General features: G+C 39.3%; 1 protein-coding gene across 9 annotated transcripts in view; it reads left to right on the forward strand.

Annotated features, from left to right (window-relative positions):
* The window catches only part of PCGF5 (polycomb group ring finger 5), a 145,658-nt gene that overhangs the window by 95,345 nt on the left and 37,603 nt on the right, over nt 1-12,710 (forward strand). For 7 of the 9 annotated variants that reach the window (XM_055425097.2, XM_055425100.2, XM_088842136.1 and 4 more), the window contains exons 4-6: nt 4,488-4,543; nt 4,651-4,710; nt 7,517-7,665. In XM_055425097.2, the coding sequence (XP_055281072.1) occupies nt 4,488-4,543; nt 4,651-4,710; nt 7,517-7,665 (265 nt within the window). The remainder of the gene's footprint in view (nt 1-4,487; nt 4,544-4,650; nt 4,711-7,516; nt 7,666-12,710) is intronic. The other 2 variants (XM_055425104.2, XM_055425101.2) reach the window with 1 other exon arrangement.

Here is a 12,710-nt window from a genome sequence, read left to right on the forward strand (position 1 = left end):
CAAGAATTAGAAACAGCGAGTGTCGACAACCTTTTTCAAGTTTTGCCACTAATGGGGGCAAAGGTATGGGGTGGTCACTGTTCAAAGAAGTACAGTCAAGAAGCACTGTTGTGATGTGGGAGAAACACTGGCATGTTTGAAAGGAATAATCCAACAAAGAGCAAAGAGATAATAATAGGGGAGTGGGGGAGAGGGGATATCGCTGAAGCAGTGTTCTTGGGAGGTAGGAGGGTGTGGAGTATACCAGTTGAAGAGATTGGCTTCATGTGGAAGCGTCGGCAGGCCTTCTGCAGCAGCAGGTGGGAGAGCAGTGTGCACATGCCAGAGGTCGGTACGGTGCTCAGGGTCTGCAGACGTTTGTGTCTCACTGAGCAGAGAAGGTTTTATCAGCCAAGAGGAAGGCGGAAACGGGGTGGAGGGGTTTGAGGAGAGGGGAAAATGTGTTGTGCAGGAAAGTAAGAGAATACATGAACTGGGGAAGTGTAGTGTGAGTCCTCTGGGTTGTAGTTACGAATTTGAAGGGGTGTGGTTGTGTTTTTCCCCAGCCCAATGGCTACCAGCATAAGTTAACAGAGAGTTGGGTTTAACTAGTGTGGTTGTACCAAATAATGGGAGCAGGTGCGGGGGGGCCAAGGGAATCAAAGGTACGTGCAGAGCTTTAATGCTGACTGACTGAGAAGTCAATGCTAAACTGGATGAGGAGGGCAGAGAGCACATGAAATTGGCGAGGGATGACGCATATTACAGGGACAGAAGTGAAACTGGTTGATTCCTGATCTGTTTGTACGCATGAGTGAGTGAAAATCACTCAGTCCTGTCTGACTGTTTGCAACCCCATGGACTATACAGCCCATGGAACTCTCCAGGCCAGAATATCGGAGTGGGTAGCCATTCCCTTCTCCAGAGAATCTTTCCAACCCAGGGATCGAACCCAGGTCTCCCGTATTGCAGGCTGATTCTTTACCAGCTGAGCCACAAGGGAAGCCCAGGAGTACTGAAGTGGGTAAGATCCAACCAGTCCATCCTAAAGGAAATCAGTTCTGAATGTTCATTGGAAGGAATGATGTTGAAGCTGAAACTCCAATACTTTGGCCACTTGCTGCGAAGAGCTGATTCATTTGAAAAGACCCTGATGCTGGGAAAGATTGAAGGCAGGAGGAGAAGGGGACAACAGAGGATGAGATGGTTGGATGGCATCATGGACTCAATGGACATGAGTTTGAGTAAACTCTGGTGATGGACAGGGAGGCCTAGTGTGCTGCAGTCCATGGATTTGCAAAGAGTTGGATACAACTGAGCGATTGAACTGAACTGAGCCTATTCCTTCTCCAGAGGATCTTCCCAACCCAGGAATCGAACCAGGGTCTCCTGCATTGCAGGCAGATTCTTTACCAACTGATCTATCAGGGAAGCCCCTGTTTGTACATAGTAAGAAGAAATTATGTTAGAGAATTGGCAAATGGGTATGTAGAAGTTGCAGAAAAGTAAATAGTTACTATACTCCAGGGAAAGAAAAAAGTTGAATGAGGGGATATCTTTAATCAGAGTACACTGTGAATATTTATATAATCATAATCATGTAAACATTCATTGTTAAACATAAAAATGGCAGTAAGATTATCAGGAAGAGGAGAGTTAGGAGAATGTATGTTGGGAGGACAGGGGCACGGCAGGATGATATCAAGAGAGCTAAAACCTTATCTCCCACAGAAGGAGGTGAGAAAAATCTAGACAGCAAAAAAGGAATGGCTTTGTTTTTTCTCTAATATATATAGAAATATGAAAGTACTAATAGAAACAGCTTGGATTTGAAAGTGGTTGTATCTGGGGTTGTAGGAATCAGGAACAGGAAGGATGGGGCAAGAAAATATGATATTTTAATATAACATTTACGGTTGGGGGAAGTTTGATTTGTAAATTATGTGTTAATGTATGTATTATGTTGATAAAACAAATATTAAGAGAAATAATACTTCTTTTAAATACTGCAGCTGTTAAATAGACTGGGGAAACTTTGTGAATGAGTTAGTATGTGTGTCCTGAAGAATAAAGTAACATTGGTTCGGCTGGAGAGTAGGCCTGGGAAAAGAGTATTTGAGCCAGGATGAAGAGCGTGAGGGAGAAAAACAGGTTGGAAAAGGCAAGGCATCCTTAGGGATGACTGACTAAGCCAGTTGGCTGAGAAGACTGACGAGAGAGCAGCACCCGTTACAATTCGTAGGTTGGACTCAAGTTATAAGGACACTTTAAGCCAGGTGTTGGGAAGAAATTAGTTCTTGAGCAGACAAGTAGTAATCAGATTAGTGCTTAAGGAAAATTCATTATGAACATGTCAAGGTTAAAGAGAATGTCTGGAAGTGTGAAAAGACTGGGTGGGAGAAATACCGAGAAGGGGGCTTGATGAGTAAACATGTGAAGCAAGAGAGACAGGTAGGTTAAGATAATGCTTGCATTTGAGCCTATTTGGGAGTGATATGGTATCATTTCTGCATTTAAGAAAGTAAGACAGGTTTTCAGAGATATTCTGTTGAAGGAGAAGACACAATCTTGACATAGATGAACAAAAAGGAGGGGCTTGAGATAATCTTGACATAGATGAACAAAAAGGAGGGGCTTGAGATATTCGGCATCTGTTGGAATATGGAAGTTGAGCTTCATAGAGAGATGTGGTTGGGGGTGTGGGGTGTGTGTGATCTGCCTGTATGTTAGTTTTGAAGTCACAAAAGTGCATGAGATCCTCAGGAAAGGAAGTATGTAGAAAAGGTCAGAGAGTACAGAGAGCAGAGCAAAGGAGAATACTCAGAGGTAGAAGTAGCTGGAGAAAGAAAAATATCTAGGGAACAAGGAAAGTTGATAGGAAAAAAGAAAAATCGAGAATGGAAATTTTCAGAGGCATCGCCAGGCAGCATTGACAAACTGCTGCAGAGCATGAGGAGAAAAATGACTTTAAAAGTAATTAAAATTTTTTCAACTCTAAAATTTCTTTTAAAATCTATTCAATAGTGGAAGTTATTGATGATTTGGGAAGGTCTGTCAAGAAAGTGAAAGTCACTCAGTCGTGTCTGACTGTTTGTGACCCCATGGATTATATAGTCCATGGAATTCTCCAGGCCAGAATACTGGAGTGGTTAGCCTTTCCCTTCTCCAGGGGATCTTCCCAACTCAGGGATTGAACTCAGGTCTCCTGCATTGCAGGGGATTTCTTTACCAGCTGAGCCACTGTCAGGTAAGAGAAGCAAAAAATATATGACAGAAATAATGTTGGTTATACTTTCAGAATTTTCTAGTTGGAAGAAGAGGTTGAGAATCTGCTAATGGCTTGAGAAGACGATAGGTTAAGCCAGGATTGGGGGGTTTTTTAGACGTGAGAAAAAGTGTCCATGTTTATTGTCAGAGAAGAGTACTGCAGTTGAGCAGGAGGAAGAGGAGAGGAAAGGATGCTGTAGGAGCAGGAGGGCAAGATGAGGAAATGAAAGCCGTGGAAAGGAGGAGTTATGCTCAGATCCACGAGGGAAAGCAAACAAAAACAGTGTCAAGATAGTGGGGGTTTTTTGGCCATGCTGATGTTTGGCATGCGGGATCTTACTTCCCCAACCAGGGACTGAACGTGCACCCCCTACAGTGGAAGGGTGGAGTCTTAACCACTGGACCACAAGGGAAGTCCTCAATATTAGGTTTTTTATCTAGGAAAAAATGGTCTCAGTTTCTCAGAATGGAGATTTTCTTTCATAGGAATGGAGATTTTCTTTCTCTACCAGAGTTGTCATAGAAATTTTGAAAGTGGCTGGATCAGCTATTGGTGTATAACAGACCACACCTAAATTTCATGCTGAAAACAACACTAAAAGCAGTTTTGTTTCCTCACCGTCCTGTGTGGTTCACAGATCCAGGTGGGCCTGCTGGTCTCGGCTGGGCTCACTTAGGTGACTGCAGTCAGAGGCTGGTGTGGGTCACTGCTCTGCTGATCCTGGCTGGGTTCTGTCCTGTTGGGTTGGGCTGCCCATGAACTGGTCTGGGATGGCCTTACCAGGGCAGCTTGGCTCTGTAGGACATGGTGTCTCATCCTCAAGACTTGTTCTTATGCTGGCAGGGTTCCAAGAAAGTGCACCAAAGCACATGTTATGCCTCTCAGGCTTGGGTTCAGAGCTCAGCAGTGTCACTTGGGCCTCATTCTTTGACCTAAGCATGTTTCAAGGCTGGCCCATATTCTCAGGGTGGAGGAAAAGACTCCCTCCCTCAATCACAGTCCTGTTCAGAGTGGGTAGATTATAGAGAACTGGAGACGGGACCATTTTTATAATCTGTCTGCTACTGGGACAGGCTGGAAATAAATGTGTTCCACCTACAGAGTAGTTGGGTGTGGTGCTTGTGCTAAAACCATATGTTCTATATTTTGTAATATATGTGAGATGCAAATCTTAAACAATTTACATACTGGATTTTAATGTCTTTATTGTTAGTATATTCTCTCTTTTCCTCTTTGGAAGGTTGGATAACACGCTAGAGGAAATTATATTTAAGTTGGTTCCTGGACTACGAGAACGTAAGTTACTCTTTGAATTCTTGCAGATTTTTTGTTTTGTAAAATCACCATTTCTGTTAAAGATTTCATGATTGTTTCTATTATTTTTATACTTTCTTTTAAATTAGAAGAACTTGAGCGTGAGTCTGAATTTTGGAAGAAAAATAAGCCTCAAGAAAATGGACAAGGTGACTTTTTTTTTTTTACTTCTATCTGTTGGAATTTCTTAGCTTTTTGTAGCTATAGTGAGCTAATCTCTCTCTCCAAGCTCAAATTTCTCCTGTACAATAATATTGTGTACCCCTTTATATTATGAACTTTTCTGTGATTATGAACTTTTAATATAGAATCATGAGATTTTATGTAAATGCATGTAAAATCTGGATCAGCCCAATGGAAGGTAATTGGAAATAGAGGAAACTGGGAAGAGAAAAAGGAGATAAAACAGAAAAGTGACACTGATTATAGCAGTATTAGCTAAAGAGCTACAGGAAACTGAAGAAATAGCCATAGCCTGCGACTGAACAGTGAGGGGTTTATGGTTGTATTTATTTTATTTTGTATGTTTAATAGGAGAAGGGAGTTGAATGTAACTGAAAGCCAGATCAGAGGATCTTGCTATGCTCTGATAATCTGGAATGAACTTTTCATAGGTAGAGTTCCAGTAATACAAATTTGTATATTATGAGATTTGAAAAATATTTCTAGGTACTTCTGGGAACTTTCCCCATCAGATATGTTAAGTGTTCAGATTTGCCTTTTAGGTCCCAAGAGATTCAGCAGTGATTAATTTTTAATAATTAAGGAAACTAGCAGACATTACTGGATAGAGAAAAGGCCTTTAGTATGTATATAATTCACGTAAAAGGAAAGAAAATACAACATATCTGAAATTATAAGGAAGAAGTGTCCTTTCGTTTTGTCATTTAATATGAGATTTGTTTCAGGATGGCCTGAATACCACTGAAATTTTTCAAAGATGTATGTGTTTTAATAGGCTCATTCTTCTATAGAGCTCAGTCTTCCACCTCTAGTTTTGCCATAAGATTCATAGGATTGTCGATTACATGCATATCATTGAAATGGCTTTCTCTTTTCATATGAAAAATGGGGATCAGAGCTTTTTTTTTTTAGTTCAGCTGAACTGTGCAGGACTGGCTTCCTAAAGCAGGGAAAGTTTGAGAATAATTTTGAATGATTGGAATAAGGTAGCAAGGGATTATTTTTAATCTATAATTAAAACACTGGAATGGGCAAAGAAGCCAAGCCTGGCAAAAAAAGACTTAATTAAAGGCTTATTTTTCCCATATGTAAACTGCAATTTATGCAGTAGTGCCATGGTAAAAAATATAGGTAAAATTGATTGTATGTTCCAGTTTTTAACTACGTTTTCAAGACAATAAGAGCCTGGGCTTGTCATCAGAAGCTGTGTGGTCAGGTTAGTCCATGACTGTGTGGCTTACAGACTGACTAGTGAAGGACTGCAGGCTGAGTTGTGTTTCTCTTCTTTTCCCCCTTATTTCTGTCTTTTAAAAATAGTTTTATCATATTTGGTCTTTAGTTTGGGTGGAGGATTTGGACCTTTTCTTGGAGCTGGAGCTGAGGAAGGCAGTTCCTTTCTAGATAATTTCCATATAAAAAGGCAGAAGAGAACACCCACCTCCCCTGTACAACACATCTGTAATGCTTTTATTACAGTCATTACAGAGGAGCTAACTCATCTTTTTTTTTAAAACCTAACTGGTCTGTTTTTTTTCCTGGGCTTTTCTATACTGTAATGCTTGACTGGCTCATTCTTTCAAGTTTCAGCTTACATTTTATCTGGAAATCTCCCCTGAATCTTTACTTCACCACAGAATTTGGGTTTATTACCCCCTATGTTACATGTGCCCACTTGGCCTATCTTACCTCTTACATCAGAGTCTGTCAACTTCTCCGTCTGTTTTCTTTACTTGCTGTACCTCCTTTTATCCCCTGACACCATAAGAGTGAGGATGACCACGTAGTTTCAGTGTCGTTCCCTCAGGCTCAGTCTGACAGAATTAAAGGCACTCAATAAACAAATGAATCATTAAATATATGTGCATTATATGTAGCCTCCTGGCATTTCATAGGTTAAATACATTTGATTATAATATGAAATATTCTCAGATTTCTTAGGTGTTTTAATATGTTAGTTACATGCATGTTAAAAAAGCTAATTCATTCTACTTATTTCACTAGCTAATTTTATATAAGAATATCTAATTTAAAAAAAGATTAATAATTTGAAATATTGAACTTAAATATTTTAGTTTTACTAAATATGTAGTTTACTTGGTTTTAAACTTTGAATAAATGTAGAATTTGAAAGTGTTTTTTTCTTTGATCAAAAACACTTTATTATGTATATACAAACTTGAAATTTTAATTACATATGTTGACTGAACTTTTTAAATGATGTAGTTTAAAAAAAAATTTTATACATTTCTTTAAACACCATATGTTCAAAATTATTAATTTATCAAATATATATTGTTGTGTTGTTGTTTAGTCACTAAGCAGTGTCCAACTCTTTGTGACCCCCCTGGACTGTAGCCCACCAGGCTCCTCTGTCCATGGAATTTACGGGCAGGAATACTGGAGTGGGTTGCCATTTTCTTCTCCAGGGTGGAAGTATTTTTATATCCTGTCAATTTCTAAGTGGTCTAATCACTAATGGCAGTCATTTTGTGACCAAATATAGTTAGTCCTAAATCTTTCATTTGGATGTCCCAGTGAACCCTGAATTTGTAAGCTATGCTAATAAGTCACTTAATGGCTTTTTAAAAATATTTCCATTATTGCGTTGGTTGGAACATTTTAAAGGTAATAAAATTTTTCATTATTCTTCATCAAGAACTGTTAAGAAATTGTTTTTTAAATTTGATTTTTGTTCTCATGGTTAGTGTATTGTTGCTTAATTATAAATCAACTTTGAGTTATATCTAACTTGGGTTTGTTTAAATTATACAGATGATACTTCAAAAGTTGACAAACCTAAAGTAGATGAAGAAGGTGATGAAAATCAAGATGATAAAGACTATCACAGAAGTGACCCACAAATTGCTATATGTCTAGATTGTTTACGAAATAATGGACAATCAGGGGACAATGTAGTAAAGGTGAGTGGACAGCTACAGTTGTTTTTTTATAATCATTTTATAGCAAATCTTCTATAACTTGTTGATAAATTTTCCTAGTGTCTCAGAATGTTTGCTTTCAAAGTTTTTATTAACGTAAACAAATAGAACGTCACTTTCTGATACTCCCTTGCCTGCAAATTGCCAAGCAGTTGATTGCTTCAGGCTCCTTCGTGATTTCTAACCCTCATAACTGAACCGTCCTGTGTCAATGCCACCACCTAGTGGTCAATGTGGAGAATCACACCTCTATTTCTCCTTCCATCTCCTTTTATACCTTTGTTGGGAGTTCATACACGTACACTGTTTTTCCCTTTTTAAGTTGTGGTCACCAGCTCAGACTCAGGTCATTTCGTGACACACAGCATCTTCAACCCTTTTATTCATCCTCTTTTAGTTTTCTCTTTTGTTTCTCTATTTTTATTTGCAACTCAAAAAGCTATCCATGTCATGGCTAATACATTTTATGAACAATATAGCTGGTTTAGATGGATGTCATAAAGTACCTGTGAACTTTTCCTTAACTTCCTCTGTGTGATCTGTAAGCCAGTGAGTTGAATTCCTCAATGCTGATTAAGTTTTCCCAGCATCTTGCAAAAAGAAATACGTATTAGCATAGTGATTCAGTGAATATTATCAACTCTATGGACATGAGCAGAGATGTAAATAGTAAGTTTTTTCACTTAGGGATCTTTGGTTAAGTCTTACTCATACAAACAGGTATAATAAAATAAGATAATAGATTTAGTTAAGAGAGATTGGTTGGACAAGACATGTAAAAGAGTACAGCAGTAGTTAGAGAAGTGGCCTCCGTTCCTGTTCATCCTTCAAGGCCTCTCTGTTGGCATCTCATGCTCTGCTGAAGCACCCTTTCCTGTTTGTCAGCCTTCTTTGCAGAAGAATTTTTAATGATCTTACATTTCTCTTTTATTCTCAGTGATTTCCGTAATCCTCTTTGGGGGAGGTTAATTGAGTCAATCAAAAGGTGGAGTATCTCTTCATAAATAAATGAGAAGTCTACTTCTCTGCAGGATTTCTAGTATGAAAGTTATAAATCATTGAATTTCAGATTCATCTGAAAAATTAACTACCCCCTGCCTTGATACTGTTTGGCATCTTTGACACCTCACCATTCCAGTTGAGCTTTTATCTTTTTACTCTTTCCTTTATAGACTTTTCTTCATTCTCTTGCCTTTATTCTTAAAACAACTTTTACAGCTTACCTGACTTGTACTGTGCTTTCCTGATTCTCAGCTTTTCTCCCTGGCCACTCCTAGACTGTCTCTACTGACTTGACTTCTTCCTGTCTTCTGCTTGATATATGTGAATATAGGTTAATATCTAGCCCCCCACTCAGTTATTCTCTCTCTGTAGTCATCCTAGGAGGTCAGTTCTATTTCTTGTGACTTCGAACTATGCAAAGAAATTTTTAAATCCCCCTTTCCAAACCTGTCATCACTCCCAAGTTGAAGTATTATATCTCTAACTACTTTTAGTATCCTAACTAGGAGTTTCACCAATACATAAAACTTCATATATTAAAAGACAAATTCACTACACTGTACTTTCACCTAACTTTACTTCAAACATGCAGTTTCCCTTATCACTACCATCTTTTAACCAGTCATAGAAATTCAAATTCTTACATTTTTGACCTTCTCTGCCTTCCCTTCAACCAGTCATGAGTCCTGAAAAATTTCCCTCAGTCTAATAAGCACTGCTCACATTATATCTAGGTTTTTAAAAGTAGTCTGAAATGTTTCCTGTATTCTTGATTTCTTTTATTATCCAGGGCTGAGGCTGCAGCCTTAGTGTGTGCAAGCAGTTATAGCCACTATCAGGGTCAAGTAGTAAGTATTTTAGGTTCTGTGGGCTATATGGGCTTTGTTGCAACTACTCAACTGACTTATTTTAGCACTAAAGCAGCCATAGATGATAGTGAACAAACTGCCCTTGCTGTGTTCCAATTAAACTTCACTTATGAGAATAGATGGACAGCCGAATTTGGCTTGAGGGCCATGGCCATAATTTGCCACCTTCTAGAATCAAGTCTTGACTCCTTGTGTTAGCATTCAAGGTCTTTCATTAAAACCCCTGTGTTTGTAAGTTTATTTTCCATAATTCCTGGCGGTGAATCATCAAAGTATTATTTTTGTCATTTATCTGTGAGCACCAACATAAATTTTGGCACCCGTGTACCTGACAAAGAATTTGCATCCAGAGTATATAAAGGCTTGCTGCTACTGCTAAGTCACTTTAGTCGTGTCCGACTCTATGGGACTCCATAGACGGCAGCCCACCAGGCTCCTCTGTCCCTGGGATTCTCCAGGCAAGAACACTGGAATGGGTTGCCATTTCCTCCTCCAATGCATGAAAGTGAAAAGTGAAAGTGAAGTCACTCAGTCGTGTCCGACTCTTGGAGACCCCATGGACTGCAGCCTACCAGGCTCCTCCATCCATGGGATTTTCCAGGCAAGAGTACTAGAGTGGGTTGCCATTGCCCTCTCCATATAAAGGCTTATATTAAGAATATTTAAAACCCCTAAGACTTTGAACAATCCTTCCATTTTGGCATGTTCTTCTCTTCTCACCACTGTCCAAGACTTCTGTCAAGATTCAAGAGACTTCTATATTTTGTGATTTCCGCCCCCCCAACCTTGGTGAATCCCTTTTGAAATTGACTTGTATTTATTACTGAATTAGGGTTTACTTTGCTATTGATTAAATCAGTATTTGTGTTCTAAAGGTTCCGTTCCGTTCCGTTCAGTCGTTCAGTCGTGTCCGACTCTTTGCAACCCCGTGGACTGTAGCCTACAGGCTTCTCCGTCCATGGGATTCTCCAGGCAAGAATACTGGAGTAGGATGCCATTTTCTTCTCCAGGGATCTTCCGGACCCAGGGATCGAACCCAGGTCTCCCGCATTGGAGGCAGACGCTTTAAACCTCTGAGCCACCAGGCACTAATACTTTCTTTTATCTTTTTTGACATGTGTCTTATCCTTGAGACTGGATTATATATTGCGTAAAGGCAGAAATATGATTCCTAGGTTCCTTTATAGCCTTCTCAACCATCTCATTCGTCTGTGGTAGGATGAGATTCTCAGTAATGGATTGTTTATATAGTATACCTACTGCAGTTCAAACGTCGAAGTCAGGAGCAAGAACACAGTGAAACTATTAGAATAAGGACCTCCAAAAATTTGCTCCTGCATAAAATCAGTGAAAAAGCTGGCAAAAGTTTTCATAATCAACTTTTTCAGAAATCTGATAGTTAACCAAAGGCTAAAACCCTTGCAGAAACCCATGGAGCAAGAACAAATGTCTGACTCTTGGTAAGAATAATTTTAACTTGCCTTAGTCCCATCATCTACTCTCAGCTCTGAAACAGCCTTGTAAAAATCACAGCCCACTGCCCTACTGCAGCTTCTCAAGCACCAAAAGGACAGAAGGGAGGTGGGTCTCTTTCAAAGCCTAATTTCCAAATAATTATAATTTGTCTGATGGATCCTAGAATACTGTACTTAAAAGGTTATCTATATTAGACCTGACTTGAAGCTTGCCTAGTGGATAAAACCTTCTCCATGAACTAGGGAGGAGCAGGAGGAGGAAACTAAATACAAATAAGTGTTATTGTAACTGCATGAGTGCTTGAAGTATAAATAACATTTGGGGCAAAAAGTAGACTTAAACAAAAAGCTTAAAAGGAAAAACTAGAGAATGAGATATCTACAGTTATCAAAATATATAGCACTTTGAGAAGCTAAAAAATATTCATAGGAATCTAGAAGGACACGTGTATACTCAGGATTGTGTAGATGCTCAGAAAAGACATTAACAGGCCCTAAACTCTCACCTTCGGCTGACATCGAGGTTCTGCATAAGCCAGAAGTCAAGACCAAGGTACAGTTGTCAACAGCTTGGTTAAGTGTTAGAGGTATGCCCCAAAACTCATACAGAGTCCTTCAGCAAAGACTGGGAAACTGACTGCTTCCAAGGAAATCTCTGTTCAGTTGTTAGCTGACCATCCATGCTGTAAAGAATACAGACTTTGCAGAATTAGTTTTAAAATGTCATTAAATAATGAGAAACAAGGAAAAGCCACAATAGGAATCCGTGAGGAGCAGGTAGGAATTTGATTTCGTGTTACCACATTAAAATGTTCAGTTTTCAACAAAAAATTGTGAGATAAAATGGAAACAAAGTATAGCCCGTGTATAGGAAAAGCAGCAAATGTGGTATAAATATAACATTTCTGTGGAGAGAATGCATAATTGTTATTTTTTTATTTCCAAAGTACTTGCACATCAAATATTAAATAATCCAAACTGGAATTTTGTTAGCAACTGATGTCAGACCTTATTGGATTAAAAATTCCAAAAACAAGCTTTTGCCTAGTTTTAAAACCTTTACTCTTCTGACATCTCTGTGCTGCTACTGCTAAGTCACTTCAGTCGTGTCCGACTCTGTGTGACCCCATGGACAGAAGCCCACCAGGCTCCCCCATCCCTGGGATTCTCCAGGCAAGAACACTGGAGTGGGTTGCCATTTCCTTCTCGAATGTGTGAAAGTGAAAAGTGAAAGTGAAGTCACTCAGTCGTGTCCAACCCTTAGTGACCTCACGGACTGCAGCCTACCAGGCTCCTCCATCCATGGGATTTTCTAGGCAAGAGTACTGGAGTGGCTTGCCATTGCCTTCTCCAGACATCTCTATACTTACTAGTAATTTTGAAAAGATTATGAGTGATGACACCAGGTCATTTCTACAGGTTCTTTTATCATTAGACTTCCCTGTAGATGAAAATACACGTGTCTTCTAATACCCTCACATTAGTCTCTGACTTAACTGGGACCTATGAAATATGCTACCAAGTCTGCATAAGCTGTTTAGAAACCTTGATGAGGCTAAGATGATGTGAGCAGACAACAGAATGTCCACGTGCGTTGTCTGTCACTGTTTTCACGCTGTGTAGAACATCAGTCTTCTCATTCAAAATGGGTCAGGTGCCTCTTGCTTTAGATGTGCCTTTT

Source organism: Moschus berezovskii, chromosome 12, assembly GCF_049115385.1.
Source record: "Moschus berezovskii isolate FMDL1 chromosome 12, NW_MosBer_1.0, whole genome shotgun sequence".
In the NCBI taxonomy this organism is placed as follows: domain Eukaryota; kingdom Metazoa; phylum Chordata; class Mammalia; order Artiodactyla; family Moschidae; genus Moschus; species Moschus berezovskii.